The 24629-nt window shown below is 35.8% G+C and overlaps 1 protein-coding gene across 9 annotated transcripts in view; it reads left to right on the top strand.

Annotated features, from left to right (window-relative positions):
- Window positions 1-24629, top strand: part of Cadps2 (calcium dependent secretion activator 2) — a 423408-nt gene that overhangs the window by 190854 nt on the left and 207925 nt on the right. For 8 of the 9 annotated variants that reach the window (XM_069996657.1, XM_069996656.1, XM_069996659.1 and 5 more), the window contains exon 7: window positions 11307-11418. In XM_069996657.1, the coding sequence (XP_069852758.1) occupies window positions 11307-11418 (112 nt within the window). Of the gene's footprint in view, window positions 1-11306; window positions 11419-22821; window positions 22891-24629 lie in introns of those variants that run through there. The other variant, XM_069996658.1, reaches the window with a different exon arrangement.

Genomic DNA, 24629 nt, shown 5'->3' with positions numbered 1-24629 from the left:
ATTACATATTTGTAAATTTCTATAAATGGATTATTACCTGCATATGCAATACAGTCCTACTTACTTCTAGTCATTGCAGTTTATTATATAAACCTCATTCTGGGGATTTATGTGTATCACATACATGTGCTTTAAAGTTAATTTATCTTATCTATCAGTTATTTAATTTGTCTTCCTATGCCTAAGCGCTTAAAAAATCTTGGTTTTCATCTTATAAAAAGTTATTCATACTTTGATACTGCCATGACCAAGCAAAATTATAATGCACAATGTAGCAAATTGTTCTCTTTAAAATTAGATACTTCAAGCTCATGTATTTGAACTACTTTGCTCTGAAGAAGAGAAAGGAAAATGCTTGAGAGATTATGTTTTCTCTCTTTTCTGAAACCTGGCTTTATGCTAACATGCTTGCTAGGCTTTCCCAGAAGAAAAAGATACATATATACATATGTAATATATGATACATATATAATATGATTTCCATACTTTGGATATGGAGGTTTAATGACATGAATACTTCATAAAGGAAATACAAACAGACATTAGACAACAATGTGATCCTATTATTCATGAGGCTTTAGCAATCTTTAGAGCAGCAAAATGTGAAGGAAAGGGAAACAGCTGAGAGACAATTATATAGAGAAGGTGATGCCTGATCATTTTTTCCTCTAATTTTGAGATTTATTATTAGCCACCCTGACCCAAACCCAGTATTTTTCTTCCTTCAAGTATGAGGTGTCTTCCCGTGATCTTTTTTTCTCTCCTTGTCATGTTTGAAGGAGGGGAATAAGTCTAATCAATGTGTGTTTTATGTATAGATGGATATGTCAAAGTAAAATCCTCTTGTACACCTAATTGATGTGGATAAAAAATGTGAAAAAACTGAGTGATGCATTGGAAATATGTGTCATAGTTATTTGACTATCATAATAAATTAAATCCTTCAAATAGATTAATGATAATTTGTTAGAAAAGAAAATGTGTGTGTGTGTGTGTGTGTGTGTGTGTGTGGTGTGTGTGTGTGTGTGTGTGTGGTGTGTGTGTGTGTGTGTGTGTGTCTCTGTGTGTGTGTGTGTGTGTGTTTGATGGTCCTGGGGCTGGAACTCTGGACCTAGGTGCTGTTCCTGAGCTTCTTTTGCTCATTACTATCGCTCTACCACCTGAGCCACAGCTCTACTTATGAATTTTTCAGTTTATTGGAGTTAAGAGTCTCACAGATGGACTTTCCTGCCTGTGCTAGCTTCTAACTGTGATCTGAAGATCTCAACCTCCTGGGTAGAGCTGGGATTACAGACATAAGCCCTTGGTGCCCATCAAAAAGATGGAAAGGAGGTAGTAAGGTAGTAGAGAAAATCATTGGAAAAAAGATGAACGTTTAGCTATAACAATAATAGTCATAATATACAGGAAGCAGACTCCTTAGGACCCAAAATATAAAATAATGTAAGGTGATTTAGTAATGAATGTGTGGAATAACCTACACAGAAGGTAAATGTTTTTAAGCTTAAAATTGACACTTCCTTTTGTCTAAATATAAATATAGACGGAAAGTACCTGTTGCTTTTTTGTTTTAACCCAAATAAAAATTTACAGCAAACGGAACACCATATCATAACTCAGGAGATAGATTGGTGCAACCTAAAATTCTTCGAAATCAAACCCAAGTTTATGTAATGTTATAAATATATTTAACTTATTTACTGAATGAGATTGAGACAAACACAAAATTAAATAAAATAATATTAATTTGATATGAGAATTCAGTTTTAGATCCTTTTATAAATCAAGTTGATTTTAATGTCTACCTAATCATTTTAAAATTCATAAGTAAAAGGTTAAAATAATTTGAAGTTGTTTATACCCTATTTAATTTTGTGGTGCTAGTCATAGATTGAGAATAGAGTTCAACGTACTTTTATGTATTTATCTTCCCTAATTATGTGTTTATTATATTTCTAGAACAGGAATTTGAGTTGAGATTTTTGTTTAAACATTGCTATCAACTGTTTGTGATTTTCATCATTTTAAAACCATCATTTTGAGAGCCATCAAGTTCTAGTTAATAAATCCAGCTCTGGAGCTGGGAAGGTGGCTCAATGGTAGAGTGCTTGCCTTGCATGCATGAGGCCCTGGGTTCGATTCCTCTGTACCAAATAAGCAGAAAAAGCCGCAAGTGGAGCTGTGGCTCGAGTGGTAGAGTGCTAGCCTTGAGCTGAAGAGCTGAGGGACAGTGCCCAGGCCCAGAGTTCAGGCCCCACAATGACCCAAAAAAAAAAAATAAATAAATAATAAATCCAGCTCTGTAGTTACTGGGAAATAGTGAGAGATTATGAAAGGAGGCGGCTGATAAGAAGAAAGAACAGGGTTGGGGAAGGATATTTGTTAGAGTGTCTTACAACTTAGTTAAATCTCCCCAAACTTGTGAGCTGAAGGATTAGCCCCAAAGAAGTATTCAGAGGTGAAGTATTAGAGGAAGCGATTGGATCAAAAGTTCTGTAACCTAATCAGTGAGTTAATTGAGTAATGAATTCATAATTGGATAGCACTTGAAGGTAGTGAAAAACAAAACAAAGTAGTGCTTTGTTAGACATGGTAGAAACTAGTTTGGGGAGAATCCCTTTCACTGTACGTATGTCCATGGAGGGTGTACCTTGTGCCAGGGCAGTTCTGCTATGCCACATTCCTCCTGAGAGGAAGTTCTGTCCCATCATGGCCCAGAGACAGCAGTGCCACATGATCATGTAAAAGAGTCAAAGTGAATCTTGACTTCTTTGAGTTGATTCCACTAAGGCATTTTGTTGCAATGATGACAACTGACCAAACAGGCTATAATAATATGATTATTTATCATCATGTATATGGTAGAATATAAATTCCAAAAGGATAGAATCTTTGGCTGCTGACATTATTATGGTCTGCCACATAAAGGTACTCAATTCTTTCTTAAGTCAATTTAAAGGTACACATTGAGTTTTTTGTCTTCACTTTTTAGTAATTATTCATGATGCACGGTTTTACATACCTGATGTAGCCAATATATATATATATATATATATATATATATATATATATGGATAATTTGTATAATGACTCTTATAATAGTAGATGTTCCATTGGCTCAATTTTTTCTTTTTCTTATATAATATTGTGAGATTTTGTTTAAGAAAATTTCCTAAAAATATCTTCACTGGTAAAAAAGACCAGGAATGTGGGTTTTGGCTTTTAATATCATTTTCCAGTGTATTTTATTTAACAGCAAATACATAATTAATGTCAGTTATTTCAGTTGTATATGAACCACTGTGTGTTTTCATACCCAGGAAGTCCAGGTGCTTTATAGATACTTTATTCGTTTGAAGATTTACACTGGAAGTCTGAATCCTCATAAATAATATATTTACACATGTAGAGAAAGTCAATGGATTTTGAGTCAAACAAATTGATAGCTGGGGTAATATATTCTCTATTAATCTTATTGCTGAGAAAATAGTTAGAAGATAGAAAATAGAAGATTACTGGAAGTTTTTAAACATGCTAGTTAAGTAGAAAATAAGCAGATATCTTAGTGAATACTGAGATAGTCTTCTTTTTCTGCTTTTCTGCTTATTTTTAAGGGGGATGAAGATACTCTGTATTTTAATCCATTCATTCCAAAATGGACAAGTATTTTTAACTGTACATATTTTTAATTATCAAATTAAATGATCAAAATGGTGCCAATTAATGCCTAAATTCTGGAATTTTAAAATTTGTAAAGAGTATTAAATGTCATCACATTTATATTTAGGCATCCCTTTAAAATCACATACTTCTGTTGAATTTCAATACAGCCTTAGTTCTGCAGCCTGTTACAATTAAGATATGATGGGATCCTTGAGCCTCGGTTTCTCCTTACCTGAAAGCACATTATTTATGACTGTTCATTTCACTGAAATTGGCCATTAGTATTCTTCTACATGGAAGTCCCAACACTTCTAAGTAGATTACCTGCATATTGCCTACTAATTCCTGCCTTAATTGATCTGCTTGCTTTGGTAATCAGTATCTTGGTTTCCATGCCATGTCTAGGTTAATACTGTTTTTAAGTAACCTTTGTTTTCAAATGAATGATGTCTTATACTAAAATGTACTGGTTCTGGACCTTGTCTAACTTCTCTTAAGATATATTTCGTAGCTGAGCACTGGTAGGCTGAAGCCTGAAATACTAGCTACTCAGGTCGCTGAGATCTAAGAATCACCTTTCACAGATATCTCAGACTGGAAAGTCCCTGAGACTTATCTCCAATTATCCACTAGAAAACAAGAAGAGGAGCTGTAGCTCATAGTGGTAGATCTCTAGCATTGAGAAAAGATTTCAGGGACAGGGCCCAGGCACTGAGTTCAATCCCCACAACCAACCAAAGGTAGAAAAAGGAGAGGACACATCTTTCCCTTTCCATTATTCCTAGTGGAATTTTATTTCTTAAATTTTACATAAGCTTTATTGTTGAAAAGTAATTATATAGGATTCTAAACTCACACACACACACACACACACACACACACACACACACACACACAGAGAGGAGATAAATAGATAATTGTGTATATGTATCACTGAGCAATGGGTTACATGCTGAGAACTCCATCATTAGGCAATTTTGTTGTTGTGAGAATGTCATAGGGTATGCTTATACAAACCTGGGCAGTATAAACTGTGGCTACCTAAGCTTTATGTAACCAATGTTCTATATGCAGCATTGTTGGCCAGATAATTGTGTTGCCCATGATTGTATGAATACCCTCCATATCCATACAATGTGTTTCCTCTGCCCATTATGTACATGTTATATGTGAGTATACATGTCTTCTAAGCATTACACATATGATGTGTCTATGATGCACAATATATACATATATTTAGATTTATATAAAACATGAACTTTATAGAAATACATTTATGTAACATAAATTATTTGTGCACATCTATATATGATATAAATATATTTTGTTCTATATAAATTATGTAATATCTGTACATAATATAATAATATATTAGTTAATTTAATTCCAATTTTAAATCTGATGTGTGTAATAAAGAAGTGAGTTTTTTTCACCTGTTAAAGGCCATCTCTTAAAAAAACTTAGCTCAAAAAAAAACAACAGCTCAGTGATTACACTTAGAGATAAAATGTTTAAAATATTCCCTCTAAGAAGAAATTCAGGCCAGGCGTGGTAGCCCATGCCTTTCATTTCCAGCTGTGTGAGAGGCAGAGAAAGAAGGATCATGATCTGAAGAATGGACAAAGTAAGCTGGGCGCCGGTGGTTCACGCCTGTAATACTAGCTACTCAGTGGCTTAGAGCTGAGGATCACGGTTCAAAGCCAGCCTGGGCAGGAAACTCCGTGAGACTCTTATCTCCAATAAACCACTAGAAAACCGAAAGTGGTGCTGTGGCTCAAGCAGTAGCTCAGGGACAGTGCCCAAGCCCAGAGTTCAAGCCCCACAACCAACAACAACAACAACAACAAGGATAGACTGTTAGTCTGAGACTCTGTCTCAAAAGCAAACTAAAAGCAAATGGCATGACCCAAGTGGTACAATGCCTGCTTAGCAAGCTTGAATGCATGAATTCAATCTTTAGTACTGCCATGAATGCAGGTGGAGGAGGGTGAAGAGTATGAGGAGGAGGGCAAGGAGAAAGAAGGGGGAGAGTTAGAGGAGAGGAGGTGGAAAATACACGATTCAGGATCCTAACTACTTCCAAGAATTATGTTTAGGAGGGGAGGAAGATGTGACTAAAGCAAAACACACACAAAGAATTTTTCTAATGCTCTGGTACGTTCTCTATTATAACCTAAAATATGTGAACACTGATATTCTTTTTATTATTTTTAAACTGTACTTCATTTTTTATTGCCTGTAACTGTAGTTTACTTTATTATCTTTTATTGGCTGTACTGAGATATAAACTCAGGACCTCACCTTTGCTAAACAGACATTCTTCCCCTGAGCCACACTTTCAGCCTTTTTTTTTTTTTTTTGCTGGTTATTTTGAGATAGAATCTTGCTTTGTGTTCTAGTTCCTGGACCTTTTATATACTTCCCATAAAAACTGAGATGTCAGTACCACCATGCTCAGCTTCTTTCTGTTGAAATGGAGTCTCATGACCTTTTCTTCTTTATGCCCCTACTGACCTAAACCACAGTTCTCTACATCTCAATCTCCTATGTAGCTGAGATGACAGGCACACAAAACCACACCCAGCTATTGGTTGAGATGCACTTTCATGTATCAGTCTGGACTTAAACTCTAAACCTCTGAATCTCACCCTCCCAAGAAACTAGAATTACAGGTACAAGCCACTGACACCTGTCCCAGCTAATTTTTAAAGTAGAATCTCAGTAACATTTTTGCCTGAACTGGCCTGGAATTATGATCAACTCATCTCTCTCTACTTCCTGTGTAGTAGGTAGAAATTGTTTGCCACTCCTCACAGCAAATTGCTTATGACTTTATGACATGTTTGTTTATGATAGTGATAAGAAGATACTTGAACAAGTACATACAAGATGTGTTGTCATGGTAGACTGTAGAATAGGTTTTGAAGAAACATCTGTGAAAGGTTAAATGTAAAAGCAAACAAATTTTAGAAGCAACATGAATTTTAACTGTTCAATATTGTGTGTCTTACTGTATTGAACAAAAAGGAATGATCCACATATTCCTTCCAGGGGTTATGGCACAAGCTTGATTCAAGGAGGAAACTAGGAAGGCCCTTCAGTAATAACTAATAGAGTCAGCCACTCTTTAGTGAATACTAGAGTATGCTGGGAATTTCAAGCAAATGTACAAAGCAGTGTAATGTCTTCAAAGGATTTTCCTTTGAAGGGGGAAAAAAACACCTATTTCATTTGCAAAAAGAAATTTATGAAGAGAATTTTGTTTTAAAAATCGGTAGATTCTGAAGAGGTCTACAAAGTATCTACCCAGGCTATTAGAAACCTTGGGTTTTAATGATAGCAAAATGCCTCCAATGGTATCCTGACAGATCTACCTAGTAAAGAATAGAGAAGAGTTGACATGGAACTGTCTTCGAGAGTTGCCAACCAGGAAGTTCTACCCACTAAATCGAATCCCTCCCTCCACCCTGTGCCCCATTTTGGGTCTGTCTTTCCTTTCATTTTTATTCCTGTTTTGCTCTGCTCTATCTTATAGACCATGTTAATAAAGTGAAATCACACACAAAAAAATATTTGCTAACCTCTTTTTAGAATTCCATCCTAATTGAATCTCTCCTCCCTCTGACATATGACTTTATTTTAAAAGGATAGACTCCACAGAGATGCTAATTTTGCCAGTCATTGAAATGGTCTCTGCTTTACTGTGAATGTATTACAACATTCTAAATGCCATAGAGGACAGACACAATAACAATTATTTAGCCTTTTAATATACTTGCTTTCTTTAGTTTTATGAAGTTCCCAAACTTCCTGAGTAAGGTATATAAAATAAAATAAAGGTAAAATGGTAAAAGTTGTTTAAAAAATCAATACTATATTTTTCTTCACAACAACAGAAGAAAACGGGCATTCATTATTTGTTTTATTTCCTTTTTAAAATTTAATTTTATTGTAAAAGTGATATACAGAGGGGTTACAGTTACATATGTAAGGTAATGAGAACCTTTCTTGTCAAATATTGTTACCCTCTGCCCCATATTTCTCCCATTCCCCCCGCCCCGTATTACCCTCTCCCAAGTTGTAAAGTTCATTTCCAACAGTGTCCTGTGAGTATCACTGCTGCATCAGTTAACTCATTGTCCTTTGTCTCAACCATTTTGTTATTCCTTTCCCTTCCCCAAATCAGATAAATGTATATACAAGACACAGGGTACCAGAATCAATAACAATGGCAACAAGGGATAAACCAAAGGGGGGAGGGGATGAAAGAAAAAGAAGTAACTTTACACAGTACATTAAAAGCAATGAAGAAATCCTCTTGTTTCCATACGTTAGAGTTCATTTCAATTAACATCAATTTATATGGTCATATGTACATAGTTATTGAGCTATTGTGATCCTCTGCTAGGACTATCCTAGACGTATACTAATTATTACAAATGGTGGAAACCATGGAGCCTAGGTTTCTTTGGGCCTGACTTACTTCACTTAATATGATTTTTTTCTAAGTCTTTCCATTTCCTTATGAATTTTGCAAGCGGTGTCATTCTTTCTGATGGAAGCATAGAATTCAATAGAATTCCATAGAATTTCTTCATCCATTCAGCTGGATTGGTTCCATATCTTAGCTGTGGTAAATAATGCTACAGTGTACATAGTTGTGCTGGTGGCTTTAGTGTGGGCTTGTTTGTGTTTGTTTGGGTACATGCCTGGGAATGGGATTGCTGGATCATAGGATTGAATCTTTATCTTGTTAAACCTTTACTCTTCTCATGTGATATTTTGCTCAATGGCATTTTTTCATGCTGTGCTGTGGTCTCTCAGTTATAAGAAATATTGATAAGATTTTTTTAATACCAAGTGTGTACCAATTAAGTTTGTCAATAAGCTAGAATGAATTGGTGTGTGGAAAAGACAAGATGCTATTAATTAAAAGATAAGCCAAGAGAATATGTTATTTTGTTCTGATAATTTGAAAATCCAGATGTCAAAAGACTTAGTCTTTTTCTAAGAGAATGTATTAGGAATTAACTTCCATTCACTCATAGTTTTATGGTCTATATTTTTTTTCCTTTTGACAGGAGTTATAAAAAGTCACATAAAGCAATAGATCTGAGAAAATTGTCCCTACTTTTTGTTGTTGTTTTTTGGGGTTTTTTATGTGAAAATACTGTACAGAGGTGTGACAATTACATGGGCAAGGTAATGAGTACATTTCTTATCAAGCATTTTAGCCTTCTCCTTTGTTTCCCCTTCCCATCACTTCCCATCCTCCACCCGCCCCCCACCAATGCTCTTCCCCCCACCAAAGTTGTGAAGTTCGTTTTCAATATAACAACTTGTACATCTCATTGTTAAAATGGGTCCACCTGTATCCCTATTTAAACGATTGGTTTTTCCCCTTCCCCTCCACAAATTATACCGACATCAAATACAGTGAAGCAGGGGATATACTGTGGGGGAGGGACATACAAAGCAACAAAGAAATAATCTTATTAATGTGTTAGAAACAATCGCAAGAAAGAAAAAAAACATTTGAATGCATATCTTAGGGTTCATTTCCCTAACATCAACTTATCTGACCTTTTCTGCTTAAATCAGATATATACTAGTTATTGCAAATAAGGGAAACCATGGGACCTATGTTTCTTTGGGCTTGGCTTACTTCACTTAATATAATTTTTTCCAAGCCTTTCCATTTCCTAATAAATGGGGCAATGTCATGCTTTCTGATGGAGGCATAGAATTCCATTGTGTATATATACCACATTTTCTTGATCCATTCATCTACTGAGGGGCATCTGGGTTGGTTCCATATCTTAGCTATGGTAAATAATGCTGCAATAAACATAGTTGTGCTGGTAGCTTTAGTGTGGTCTTGTTTGTAAACATTTGGGTAAATGCCCAAAAGTGGGATTGCTGGGTCATGGGGGAACTCTATGTGGAGTCTTTTGAGGAACCTCCATACTGCTTTCCAAAGTGGTTGAACAAGTTTACACTCTCACCAACAATGCAGTAGGGTTCCCTTCTATCCACATCCCCTCCAGCATCTGTTATTATTAGAGTTCTTGATTATAGCTATTCTAACTGGGGTGAGGTGGTATCTCAATGTTGTTTTGATTTGCATTTCTTTTATGGCTAGGGAGGTTGAGCATTTCTTCATATCTCTATTGCCCATCCTTCTTTCCTTTTCAGAGAAGTTTCTCTATAAGTCTTTAGCCCACTTATTTATTGGGCAGTTGTTTCTTTGAGGATTTGTTGTTGGGGGATTTAATTTTTTGAGTTCTAGGTATATTTTAGATACGAGACCCTTGTCTGTTGTATGGCTAGTGAAGATCTTCTCCCAATCCGTGGGCTTTCTATTGATCTTGCTAGCTAGGTCCTTTGGCATGCAGAAGCTCTGCAATTTCATGCAATCCCGTTTGTCCAACCTTTCTTTGATTTGTTGTGTTTCTGGGTCTCTATTAAGAGAATTTCAGCCTGTGCCAAGGAGACCTAGGGTTTCTCCTATTCCATCCTGTAATGTTTTCAGAGTGTCTGCTTTGACACTGACGTCTTTGATGCATTTGGAGTTGATTCTGGTGCAGGGTTATATGTAAAGATCTAGCTTTAATTTTCTACAAGTAGTTAACCAATTTTGCCAGCACCATTTACTGAAGAGGCTGTCTTTCTTCCATTCTATTGTTTTAGCTCCCTTATCAAAGATTAGATGGCTATAGGTCTGTAGGTTCATTTCTGGGTTTTCAATTCTATTCCATTGGTCCTGAAGTTTGTTCTTGTGCCAGTACCAAGCTGTTTTGATTACTATGGCTTTGTAGTAGAGTTTGAAATTTGGTATTGATATTCCTCCAGCACTGTTCTTTCTGTTGAGGATCGTTTTTGCTATTTGGGGTCTTTTATAGTTCCATATGAATTTTTGGATTGCCTCTTCTTTTTTCTTGACTTTTTGTTGGTGGTGGTGGTGCTCGTTGGGCTTAAACTCAGGGACTCTGTCTCTGTGCTCTTTTGCTCAAGGTTAGTGCTCTGCCACTTTGAGCCATAGTGCCATTTCTAGTTTTTGAGAGGTTAATTGGAATGAAGAGTCTCACAGAGACTTTTCTTCCTGGGCTGGCTTTGAACCCTGGTCTTCAGATCTCAGCCTCCTGAGTAGCTAGGATTACAGGCATGAGCCACTGACACCCAGCTGTCCCCACTTTTTAAAAAGTAATGATGATGTTTAGTAAAGTATTTTCCAAATGAGGTAAAATAAAGCCTTCAGTGTTTAAGAATAGCACCTTTAATGTAAACACTCCCTTGGCAATGATTTTCCCCAAAATTCATTAAAAATGATGTTAGGATTTGCATTTTAATTATTAAAATAATTATCTGCTTTCATGATTCTTTACTTTAACCTAAGTTCTTACAGCACATTTTGGACTCCAACTTGCCAATTTTTTGAGCATCGCTTATTGTTATTATCCTTGTTGATGCCATCTGTCAGAAACAAAAGCAACAATGAGAATCTCAGTGAGCCGCAAAAGATTCTCTATTGCTTAATGTGCCTTTTGTAGAGACACATCTATTCTGGGGGAGAATTAATGCTGACACATCTATTCTGAGGAGAATTAATGCTGCATGTTAAAATCTTTGTTACTTCTTTGCAGATGGGGAACCCAAGGAGATTTCACCACCACCCATCCTCGGCCTGTGGTGAAAGTGAAGCTCTTCACAGAAAGCACCGGTGTTCTGGCCCTAGAGGATAAAGAGCTCGGCAGGGTGAGTTATGTGCAGCTCCGTTTTCAGAGTAGCACAGTGCTAATTTGATACAAAGATACAGTGGCTGAGGAAGCAGTAGGTGAGCTTGCTGTGTATAAATTACATATAAATTCAGTGTAATTTCCCATAAATCTACTCAAAACTCTAAATTACTAAGCATAATTGTGTACAAATTAGACAGTATTAAGATAGGTTTTGCAATTAGGGATACCCATGAACTTATAGTCAAAATTCCAACATTTATTTCATGCATGTGCTTTTCTGACCAGGAATGTGAATGGACATAAATTGACACATGAATTGAAACTTCTCGTAAAACTACTTAATGATAATTTTAAAACATTTGTTTAAGTGTGAGTGGCATGAATCAACTTACTCTTCCTGATGAAAAGTTATTCTCATTTAACCTCTTTCCACTCCTTGGTTAAAAGGATCATCTTTATATATGACTAATTCTTCTTCCTCTTCCTCTTCATCTTTTCTTCTTCCTCCTCCTTTTTCTATTATCTTTTTTTTTTAAATTTTATTGTGAAAATACCGTACAGGGGCGTTACAATTACATGGGCAAGGTAATGAGTACATTTCTTATCAAGCATTGTTGCCTCCTCCTTTGTTTCCCCTTCACATCGCTTCCCATCCTTCCCCCCCCCTCTCCCCACCCCGCCCCTCCACCCCCACCGGGCCAAAGTTGTAAAGTTCGTTTTTCAACATAACGACTTGTACATCTCATTGTTGCAATGGGTCCACCTGTATCCCTATTTAAACAGTTTGTTTTTGCACCTCCCCTGCACAAATTATACCAATGTCAAATACAGTGAAAGCAGGGGTTATACTGTGGGGGAGAGACATTCAAAGCAACAAAGAAATAATCTTATAAATATGTTAGAAACAATCGCAAGAAAGAAAAACATTTGAATACTTATCTTGGGGTTCATTTCACCTAACATCAACTTATCTGACCTTTTCTGCTTGACTCAGGCATATACTAGTTATTGCAAATAAGGGAAACCATGGGACCTATGTTTCTTTGGGCCTGGCTTACTTCACCTAATAGAATTTTTTCCAAGTCTTTCCTAACAAATGAGGCAATGTCATTCTTTCTGATGGAGGCATAGAATTCCATTGTGTATATATACCACATTTTCTTGATCCATTCATCTACTGAGGGGCATCTGGATTGGTTCCATATCTTAGCTATAGTAAATAATGCTGCAATAAACATAGTTGTGCTGGTAGCTTTAGAATGGTCTTGTTTGTGATCATTTGGGTAAATGCCCCAAAGTGGGATTGCTGGGTCATAGGGGAGCTCTATGTGGAGTCTTTTGAGGAACCTCCATACTGCTTTCCAAAGTGGTTGAACAAGTTTACACTCCCACCAACTCCCACCAATGAGGTTCCCTTCTGTCCACATCCCCTCCAGCATCTGTTGTTATTAGAGTTCTTGATTATAGGCAGTCTAACTGGGGTGAGGTGGTGTCTCAATGTTGTTTTGATTTGCATTTCTTTTATGGCTAAAGAGGTTGAGCATTTCTTCATGTGTCTATTGGCCATCCTTCTTTCCTCTTCAGAGAAGTTTCTCTTTAAGTCTTTAGCCCACTTATTTATTGGGCAGTTGTTGCTTTGAGGATTTGTTGTTGGGGGATTTAATTTTTTGAGTTCTAGGTATATTTTAGATATGAGACCCTCAAAACAGCTTGGTACTGGCCCAAGAACAGACCTCTGGTCCAATGGAATGGAATTGAAAATCCAGAAATGAACCTACAGACCTATAGCCATCTAATCTTCAATAAGGGATCTAAAAACCTCTTCAGTAAGTGGTGCTGGCAAAGCTGGTTAATCACTTGTAGAAAACTAAAGCTAGATCCTTATATATCACCCTGTACCAGAATCAACTCCAAGTGTATCAAAGACCTCGGTGTCAAAACAGACACTCTGAAAACATTACAGGATGGAATAGGAGAAACCCTAGGTCTCCTTGGCACAGGCTGAAATTCTCTTAATAGAGACCCAGAAACACAACAAATCAAAGAAAGGTTAGACAAACAGGATTGCAGGACATTGCAGAGTTCTGCATGGCAAAGGACCTAACTAGCAAGATCAATAGAAAGCCCATGGGTTAGGAGAAGATTTTCACTTCCCTTTTTCTATTATCTTTAAGTAATTGTACAATGGAGTTGCCATTTACCAAAGCAATTTATGAATACTAAGCATCTTGATCAATGTCACCCCTTTAAATATTCTCACCCACCCCTCCCATCCTATCCCTTTTCTTACTTTTCTTAATTTTATAGAATATACATTGAAGTCTTGCATAAATTCTCTCTCTCTCTCTCTCTCTCTCTCTCTCTCTCTCTCTCTCTCTCTCTCTCTCTCTCTCTCTCTCTCTCTCTCTCTCTCTCTCTCTCTCTCTCTCTCTCTCTTTAGCCAGTCCTCAGTCTTGAAGTCAAAACATGACAGCTGTCCCTCAACCTCTTTTTGCTCAAGACTAACATGTGAGCCACAAAGCAACTTCTGGCTTTTTCTGAATAGTTTATTAGGGATAAGAATCTCACAGACTTTCCTGCCTACCCTGACTTCAAACTGTAATCCTCATATCTCAGCCTCCCGAGTAGCTGGGATTACACCAGTGCCTGGCTTTCACCTCCGCTTTTTATGCCCATTGTGGTTATCCTAATTGCAGAGTCTCTCTGTCTCTCTCTTTGTCTCTCTCTTTCTCTCTTCTCTCACATCATCATTGTTTATCATGAGAATGTCTTGCTCACACATTTTTAAACACTCATTTTTTACCCCTTACTCTCATTTCTTCATTCATAATATGTTTACATGATCTAGTGTTCTCTCAGTACGACAGTAAAAGCATTATCTTTAGTTAGATTAGCAATTTCAGTACCACTCTGTAGGGGAAGTTTATGGACTCTCTTATTTATGAAGTAGTCCTGTTCCAAGGAGTGGGCTGTAAATCTGTCTTCTGCAATGTGACTCTGTCTTAGCCAGATGTGAAGACTATATTCTTAGCTACTTTCCAGAGAGTGAATTCTCAGAAATCTTACTTGTAATTTTCCGTTGATGGACAATAGCTTTCGCAATGTCAGATGTTGAAGGATCCTAAGAAGCACTTTGTATTGGGAAAAAAAAAATCTTCAAACTCAGTATTTCTATTCATTTTAGTTACTTGCTCTCTACCTCTGTTATACTGCTGGAATGTTTCCACTTCCATAGAGATTGTGATTATGCATCCAAATTTCCAATTTCCTTTTCTGTTCCCTTGGCATGTGTTTAGTATAGATATGCTACACTGCTGATTCATGCATGTGCTTACATAATCATACATGAATTCACTCAGTAAATATGTGTCGCATAATCAGTGGAAGAACTTCAGAGATTACATACAATTTTTATGAATTTGTGACTTAGAAATGTTTATTTAGAATATTAACAGGAATTATCTTATTTTTCTTGTGTGTATAAATTGGGCTTGAACTCAGCCTAGGTAGTGTGCCTTAGCTTTTTCACTCAAGGCTGGCAGTCTACCATTTGATCCACAGCTTCACTTCTAGCTTTTTGTTGGTTTATTGGAAATAGTCTTATAAACTTTCCTGCCTGGGTCGGCTTCAAACTACTATTCTCAGATCTCACCCTTCTGAGTAGCAAGGATTATAGGTGTGAGGCACTAGTTCCTGTCCTTTACCTTACTTTCTAACTGTAACTATTTTTCCTTATTTAATAGCAGCCATTTTAAATATGATTTTAGAAGTGATTCTTCAGATATTTTACATTTATTTCTTAACTGGCCAAATATCATTAAATAATTTTAAGTTGATAACATGAGGATATATTTTCTATACAATGACATATTGAAGAATAGTAGCTCCCTTGCTCCCTTCATTCAAAACAACATTCATTTATATCTGTGTTATTTTGCGCAAGATCCTATTTTTTTCCTGTACTGGGGTTTGAACTTAGAACCTCATGTTAGGACTCCGTCAGTTTTTTCCTAGTTTTTTTTTTTTTTTTTGGTCAACCATGGGGCTTGAACTCAGGGCCTAAGCTGGCCCCTGAGCCCTTTTTGCTCAAGGCTAGTGACCTACCACTTTGAGGCACAGCACCACTTCCTCAGCTTTTTCCTGATTATTTTGGAAATCGTTTCTCAGACTTTTCTGCCTACGCTGGCTTTGAATCATAATCCTCCATATTATAGCCTCCTGAGTAGCTAATATTACAGACATGAGCCTGCAGTATCATACCTGGACACTCTTTTGTTTTGGTGGGCTGTCTAGTTAAAAACTGCTTTACCTCCCAACCTAGACAATCAAAAATGTCCCTTGACATTGCCAGATGTCTCCTGGGATGATATGCAAAATCATTGCCATTTGAGAACCACCAATAACCTCAGTAAGTTCCAAAATGATCATTTTTGTGTCAGTGGGACTTTCAAAGTCTTGTTCATTTCTTGGCCTCTAATCTGTATACTCGATCTTGCCAATGGTCTTACTAATAGATGTCTCCAACTAAATATTTCCAAATGACAACTTATGAGTTATGCTCTTATAAAGCCTTCCATGGAGGCTTTTTTCCTAGCCAGTAATCCAGTCAACCCTCTCATTTTTTCGCTGACCCTAACAGCCAATCTAAGTACATGTTCTGTCTATTTTTCCATAAGATTTCCTGAATCCATCCACCTCTAAGCATCTCCACTATCCAAATTTAAGACAACTGCTTTTCTCATATATATGATGAAAACAGTGTGTTTTTGCTTTAATCACAAAGATTTTATGAATAAAATGTGCAAGGTAATCCTTAGCAATTAGCTGAAGGTTTTTATTTGATTAGTTTTACATAGACTAGGGAGGGTCACTCCATTGACATGTTTGGTGGCTGTAAGATCTTGGGCTATTAATCTCTGGATCTCAGAGCCCTAGTCTCTAGATTGAACATAGTGAAATACAAATTCTCTGTTATCTTTTCTAGTTCTACTGCTCTGTCATTGATTGGTTCATTGGCTGCTGTTCTTGCTTGCGCTTCAAGTATAAACCCATGTCATCCTCTTTGAGAATGACCATAATGTTCCATTTTAGATGTGGAAAGAATCAGGATGGTTAAGACCAGTCAGAAAGAGTGAACATTTAGACTTGGTTTAGGATCTTAAGTCAATTCCCCGCAAAATCCTTACATGGACACACCTGGTAGTTTGAGGACATTGGAAAGTGCTTTACCAATCATCTTGTGGAGCAGTTAAAGTTTCCAAATTTAAAGCAGAAATGAAGTATTATTTAAGCTGAAGTCAGTTTGTACATAACACCAAGTTTATATTATTTTTATCATTCCATACAATGATTTGAATCATATTGACACTCCCACTGGCTCTTAATGTATTTCTACTTGTTAATGAATTATTATATAATGTATCTCTGGATAATTATGTAATTCATTTAATGCTAATCTTCATTATATCTTGCAAGTTTTACTAGCATGATTTCTTTTTACTTTAGGAAATATGGCTATAAAAATACTCTTTTGACAGCAAAAGCACTCCCTGGAGGATTTTTCCGACTTAACTTCAGGGTTCCAGACTTTCCCTTACTTTAGGGAATGTCCAAGAAGGAGTACTTTATGCTCTGTGCAGGGTATGCTGAAATGCACACTGGGTTGAAAACCTCTGGTATAAATGCCATCATGGATACAAAGACATAGGGACTGGGAGAAGTGAAACCAAAAGCAAATGGACCCTGGCATCATGAGAGCTGAAATGTTTCAGACTGAAAGCGGCTCTGACTGATTAGAGGGTATGTTCTTCCGCAAGTACTGGACATGCATTTCTAGATGGCAGATGCAAGTACCTATTTATGGACATGAAGGTGGCATATGGAGATTTTTCATCTGAATTGATAGCCAACTTTCCACCAGGTGTAAAGGAATACCTGGAGGGAAAATAGGTATTTTTTCCAAGGACACAATTACCATTATGCCCTAGCAAAATCACCAAATAATTTTGTCCCGAAAAACAAGGTTTACCTCACATACCATTTAAAATCCCATCTTTTTCTTGGCAGTTTAGTTTTCATTTTGTCTTTCAGAATGAATGATCAAATACAATTGTGTGGTCAACTATTTAACTTTCTGAAGGGTGTTCTTGCATAAGAACACCATTCTTGCAAAAGAAATTTGAGGGAGGTTTAACAAAGTATTTAGCTTTAGAAGTATTGTTTTATATATACATTTGTTTTCTCATTTGGGACAAGGTCTTTTAATGTAACCAAAGATGGCCTCAAACTTGCAATCTTTCTGCCTCAGTCTCCTGAATGCTGGGATTATAGGTGTATACTACCATGCTCAGCACAGAAGACCTATCGGAAAGCCAGTGGAGAGAGAACCTCTTGTCTGTTCCTACCTTTGTTGTCACATCAAGAAGATGCTACAAACAGGAGGATGCTATTCATCTACCTCAGTGGAGATGGGGAAGCATACAAACAAGAAAAGCTATTTCCCTTTTTAGTTCAATAGTCAGCATACCTCTTTATTTCAATTTGGTTTAATAATATTGACTACAGCAAAAGGTTAGAGTTTACTCATTTCTTAGATACACATTTTGAAAGTAATAATACTATAAAAATTAAAAGTTTTCACTTTATGTATTAACTCAACTTTTTCCTAAGAATCTGTTTCTACTACATAGTATTTATTAAAATTGAACTGTTCATACCTAATTTGTCAGAATGACAGTTACTTTGTTTCCTTAAATGTAAATACTATACGGAAACAGCGGGTGGTAGTTCATTTCTTATACATTTTAAGTATTAAGATTAATTAGCCTTACTGAAGTGATTATCCTTTGAAAGAGAACTGTTACCTTTCAGGAAGTTAGTTTCATCTTACTGTATAAAACTTAGCTTGTATGTTTATCTTTTTTTAAATCAAGTCCTATTTTAGTTTGCTTTCTTGAACATCAGAGGAGCCCTCTGTGAGAAGTAATCAGAATGTGCATTCCTTTGTTTTTGAAATTTAGTAAGAGACAAATTTTGTAGTGGTTTGTCCAAAGATCTGACTTCCTGGAAGAACACGTTTTAGGAACTCCAGTCAATCTAACTTTTCTCATTTTTCTTCTTTTCCAGGACACTTTTTTTTTTTGTCAGTCATAAGGCTTGAACTCTGGGCCTGAGCGCTGTCTCTCAGCTCTTCAGCTCAAGGCTAGTGCTCTACCACTTGAGCTACAGTGTCACTTCCGTTTTTTGGGTTTTTTTTTTTTCTGGTGGTTTATTGGAGAGAAGAGTTTCACGGACTTTCCTGCCTGGGCTGGCTTTGAACTGCGATTCTCAGATCTCAGCCTCCTGAGTAGCTAGGATTTCACGCCTGAGCCTGAGCCACCAGTGCCCTGCAGGACACATTTTTTTTTTTGTAGACTTCTGAATTTATGTAGAACTACATAGAATTTTATGACTCCCTATAAGTTTCTCGGTTATTTTAATGTTAGGAACGTCATTAATTTTGCAAGCCAAAGATAGCATGTTTAGCTAAATAGCTAGTATATATAAGTGGGCCATAATAAGTTTAAACTATCTCCCTAATATTGTAGCTTATTACTAATCATTGTAGAATTTCAACATATCAAGAAGTAGGTCAGGAATAAGCATTAAACATTGTATTGAGTAGTGTTTCACAAATAAGGATATAGCTAAAATGATGAAAATCACTTTAGGTCATATATTAGCTGCAACAAAATTTGTATTTGAGTATTTCAAAAGAATTTCCAGCATTAGAAAAGCTGGCAGTGAACTTATAATCACAAGTATGTTATCCCAGTTGAAATCAAAATTTAATGTCCAATTTTATTAACATAGCACTAACTGATTGCTGCTTGAGCTAGCAAACTCACAACATTTACTATGAAATGGAATGGGAATTCCGTTCCATTTCATGTATTTCTAAGTCAACTCACTGTACACAGGAGACCTTCATGTTTGTTGTTCTATAGAGTTACAGCTTTTCTGAAACTGAAAATCACAGAAAAGATCTCTTTCCTGCCTAAATCCTCTCACATACGAATTAATTATTGAAGAAAATAATAATTAAATGTCAGTTGCCACACTATTGACAAGAAGCAGGATATAGACAGGAGAAAGACCAGAGGAAATCCATCTCTAGTGAAAATTCTGAATAATTTTTTTTGTTTTGTTTTTCTAATGGTGGTTGGATCTGGCTTATAAAAGTGTGTGCTTTGAGGAATGACAGGAGATGACTCATTCTGACTTTGCAGAACAGTATACCTACATCAGTTCATTGCTCCTCTGTAAAATTACCTGAAAACTTATGGCTGAGTAAGCCATAAAGAGGCATCTTGCATGGGGGTCCCCTGTAGGTGACTATGGTAAGAAAAGCTGACATTTCTAAGTGTCATCAAAGAGGGACTTCTCCCTCAGTCTGAGGTAGGACACATGTTACACAGATAAGCTATAGCAGGAACACCTTGGCAGTTCATTGTGGCTTTAAATTTTATTCCCTGGAACTTACACGAACTATGTGGTGCATCTTTTGGAGTGCCTATGTACCTTTTTATGTTGAAGAGTCTGTTCAAATACCTCCCCCCTCAATTTTTGGTTATCTTGTTTTCTTACTTTTGAGTTTGGAAAGATCATAATATATAATTTACAACTCCTTTATCAGATCATAGGGGCTAAATATTTTCCTCTCCTTTTGACTTTCTTTTCATTCTCTTAACAGTATGTTTCAAAGTACAGAAGTCTGTAATTGTGATGAAGTCCAACTTAAAGATTTCTTTTTCTTTCATGGCTCATAATCTTGATGTTGTGTCTAAGAAATCGTTGTACAGCTCAGAATGCTTTGTTTTCTTCTGCGTGTTTTATTGGTTTAGATCTTTACACTTAAGGTTTGGTTCCATTTTTAATTAACTTTTATGTATTGATTAAAATTGATATTTTGTGTGTATGAATAACCAATTGTTCTATCACAGTAAGTGGAAAAGGATTTTCCAATTGAATTTACTTAGCACCTTTGTTGAAAAATCAAATGTCTTTTGGGTCTGTTTCTACACTGTCTATTCTGTCTCATTGATCTGTTTTCCTGTCTTGATGCCAGTACCATTCTGCCATGATTAAATTAGTTTAATAGTGTTGAAATCAGGTAGTCACAAATCTTCCAACTTGGAGTTTTTTCCCTTTCCTTTTGAAAGCTGTTGTTAAACAAGGGAGGGAGGAAGGTTTTCACTGTGATTGCACTGAACCCGTAGATCAATTAAGGAAGAACAGACATCCTAACAAATTGAGCTTTCTGATTTTCATGGACAGTTTATCCCTCCATTTGTGTAGATCTTATTTTAAAATAATAGCAGTTTCTTAGTTTCTGGTTTACAAGACTTACATATCATTTAGCAGATTTATTGCTAATTATTTCATGTCTTCTTATATCAATTGGATGGAAGAAAATCTAAGGGTATTTTATCTTTTTTTTTTAACTTCATTGTTGCTTTGAACAAAATCCTAATTGTTTTAGAAAAGAGAAAGGAGATACAGGAAGGAGAGGCAGGAAAGTCTTACACATGTACACTAGACCAGAGCTAATCCTTTTGCAACTATTAGAACCACAAAACAAATAACATAGCCAAACTGTGACTTGTTTCACAGGTAATTTTAGAGCAAAACAGCTAAGAGTTGGATAGTAAGTGACTTGAGGCTATTTCTCATTTACATATTGATGTTCCTGAGTTAGTTGCAAAATGTACTTCCTAAGCTAGTGAAACTCAAGTTTTTTGCTCAGCTGGATTTTTAAGAAAATCCATTTCATTGTTGATTTTAATTTTTAATATTTATATTGAGATTATCTATTATCTATAATTAAGCAAAAAGACCAACCAGTTCTTGCCTGGAGCTTTTTCTGTTTTGTTTATTAGTGAAATTTGAAGTTCAAAATGATACTGTAGCTCATCTGTTCCAATATCTTCACATTGAAGATAAAGAAATTATGGTGCAGGAGACAAAACAAATTCTTCATTCATAAGGGCATCTAGTGCATCATTATCCCTGTGACAGTAAACCCTACAATGTACTCTCAACCTAACCGGCACAGTCTTTCTAGCAGTTTTGGACTCACAGTACATATATAATTTAATGTTGGAAGGATGGATGGAAAAAAATTGACACATTTCATCTAACTTAGTTTCATTTATCCTAGACAATAGAGTAGTAGAAATTTGAATGAATCCCTTTTGGTTGAGTGTCTGAGATCCCCTAATCAACTAATAAACTGGGATTGTCATAGAATAATAAATAGTTTGGGTCTAACAGTGACATTTTAGTTTGTATTGTCTGTATCACATTTGTAATAGGAAGTCATAGTCTCCTTAAGTCCATTCTATGAAGCCTAAATGAATATATCAACTTCACAGAAATAGAGAATAGAATGGTGGTTTCCAGGAGCGTGGGTTTGGATTGAATGTGGAGTTACTGGTCAAAGGATACAAAGTTTTAATTAGGCAAGATAAGTCATTTCTAGAGATCAGTTGTACATTGTTATTATAGTAAATACTAATATATTATATTCTTGAAATTTGTGAAAGGCAGCAGATTTTAAATCTTCTCAACAGGTACTTAGAGCAATAACTATTGGGTGACTATCAGTCATATTGTATAATATAAACATACAGATTTTATACCTCAGTAAAGCCGAGCATAAAAAGAATATCCATCTCAATTGCTTTAGCAGTGGTTTAGAAAGTTAAGTACTCATTCCTTGCTAGTTTGTATTGCATAAATTAGAGGAGTCAATAATAAAGCTCTTAAATCAATGCTACTTGATTCATATTAGCTGGTTGTTGGACATGAGGGCCTGAAATTTCTGGGACCTGTTTGCTTGTGACTTTGATTCTAGTATTGGCTCTTCCATTGTAGTCAGGAGCCCACGTGCAACTAAGGGACTTCATCCTGCCCATGAGTCTTCTCCTCCCTGGGATTTGTTCCCTTCATTCTCCTTTCTTAGCATCTACCTGTCTCAATTCATTTGTTTTTCTTTTTTGAGGGTAAGAAAATGTATAACCCAAATTCTGAACCTGCTATTCTTCTTTCTTCCCCATTGTTTAAGTGCCTGCTAACTCATTTGCATACATATAAGAGTATGCTTGGAAAGGTTTTCAATACTATTATCAATTTTGCAAATTGTTTAAGCAATGATTTTTAGTTTCTGTAGATTTCACATTCAAATGAAGAATAAAAATTCCCCTACACTCTTCAAAGTGCTGGTTGATTTTTAATATAAATACTAATAGTTATCTGTAGTTTGTAAATTATCTAGTCAAACCTGAACTCTTTTACTGTAATTGTATGTGCCATATGCCTCTATTTAAGCATACAGCTGAAGATATTCAAGGTTAGACATTATTTGTTCCTCTCTCTTCAGCGCTTCATGTTGTCAGAAATTGACTTGGCTGTAAGGATTCTTAAAGTACCTGATGAATGAAAAGTGAGGAACAAAGGTAAATTCATTCATGTAATTTTGGCATAATAAATAAGGGAATAATGTGTTAGATTGGGGAGGAGATGAAATTGAAAGTGTGTATTGTTACCTTGAAGTAATTTTTCTTAGCACTTCATTTAACTTCAGTGTCAAGTTATTTACATAACAAGATAATGCCTACCCTTTTAAGGGTGATGTGAGAATTAATTTAAATTTCATAAAGCACTCTGAGACACTCAGTTAAAAGGGTCTCCCTAAATGGCAGGCATTATTATAACCAGGGTAGTACAAAGAAAAATAATGAAGTGGCTCATGCAGTGTCCTCTAATAGAAACTGTATTAGAAAGTAAATGTAAAGGTTACTACAATTCATAATTTATGGCCAATGGCAATACATCAAGAATAATAATGATGCTTTCCTAGCTTAATGAGACTTATGAAAGACTATATCATTCCACCCATGGAAAAGTATGAAATCAACACATTCAAGCAATAAAAGTGATGTAAAAGGGCCAATATCTTTAGTTGAGCCATAAAAAATAGAACAACTGGCATATTTCATCATTCTTATAAGCTCTTTAAAAGGTTTTGAAATAGAAGAGAGAATTCTTAATTATTTGTTAAATATTTTTATTGTAAGAAAGTCAAAAGTTTAAATTTATTAAACCAAAGTGAGAGAAAAGCTATATATTTTCACAAGATTCTACTCCCACAGTCCTTTAAGAATGTGACAGAAGTAAGCACATAAACCCACAAGAAAGCAGGAAAAGCTAATGATAGAAATTTAAATGAAAGGACAACTTTAAATTACATACTTAGCAGAAGACACTTAAAAATTAAATTTCCTTTTAGATAAATCATAGCTTCTCTCTATATATTAGCTTCTTCTTGCTATTGTAACAAATTACCAAAAACTTCAGTACCATGAAACAACACACATGACTACTTTATAATTTTGAAGGTCAGAGTTCCAAAATGAACCTCTCTGGGTTAAAATCAGGGTTTACACAGGTGTGTATCCTTTTCTAGATAGCCTACAAGAAACATTTTATTCTTCCTCTCTAGCTTCTGGATTCTGCCTATATTTGATTAATAGCTTCCTTTCATTTCTATGGCTAGCGATGAGTAGCCAAATATTTTGTCATTGTTGTTGGTGTAGCCAATTTTTTTTAATGTCACATCATGCTTACACGAACTTTTCTACCTTCTTTTTCCATAAAAAAATTTAGACACTTTTTGAGAACATTGAACCCAATGGTAGTACAAGATAATGTCCCAATCGGCGATTTTTAATTCCATGTGCTAGTGTAATTCCTTCTAGCACACTAACTCGAGATTAGGAACTAGGCACCTGAAGGAGGCTTGAATTGTGTCACATTCCAGAAATGCAAGATTGAGGGCATTTTCTTGACTTTTAGAGACTGTCAAGTAAATAACAAAACTTCTAAAATTTACCAGTATCTCTGTCTAATATCAAATTTTGGCAGTATTTCATTTGGGACTTCAATAAAGTTTCCATTTTAGGGTTGGATATTCATGTGTAGTGTTTCTTAGCATCTCTCTTTCCAACCATTCAGCCAAGAACCCCAATAAAAGGCATTTGGTGAGTTGCCTACAAGATGATGTGATATGAACTCTGGCTGAGAGTGGCTTAAAGATAATTTTTTATAACAGTATGACTCTAACTTGGTATATTCGATCAATATCTCTGTTCTGTAACCTGGTCCTACTTTCTTCTTCCCCAGGCTTTA

Source organism: Dipodomys merriami, unplaced genomic scaffold, assembly GCF_024711535.1.
Source record: "Dipodomys merriami isolate MVZ:Mamm:240054 unplaced genomic scaffold, mDipMer1.0.p SCAF_5, whole genome shotgun sequence".
Taxonomy (NCBI): Eukaryota; Metazoa; Chordata; class Mammalia; order Rodentia; family Heteromyidae; genus Dipodomys; species Dipodomys merriami.
Note: the sequence above shows the minus strand (reverse complement) of the source record. Positions and strands in the feature narration are given on the sequence as shown.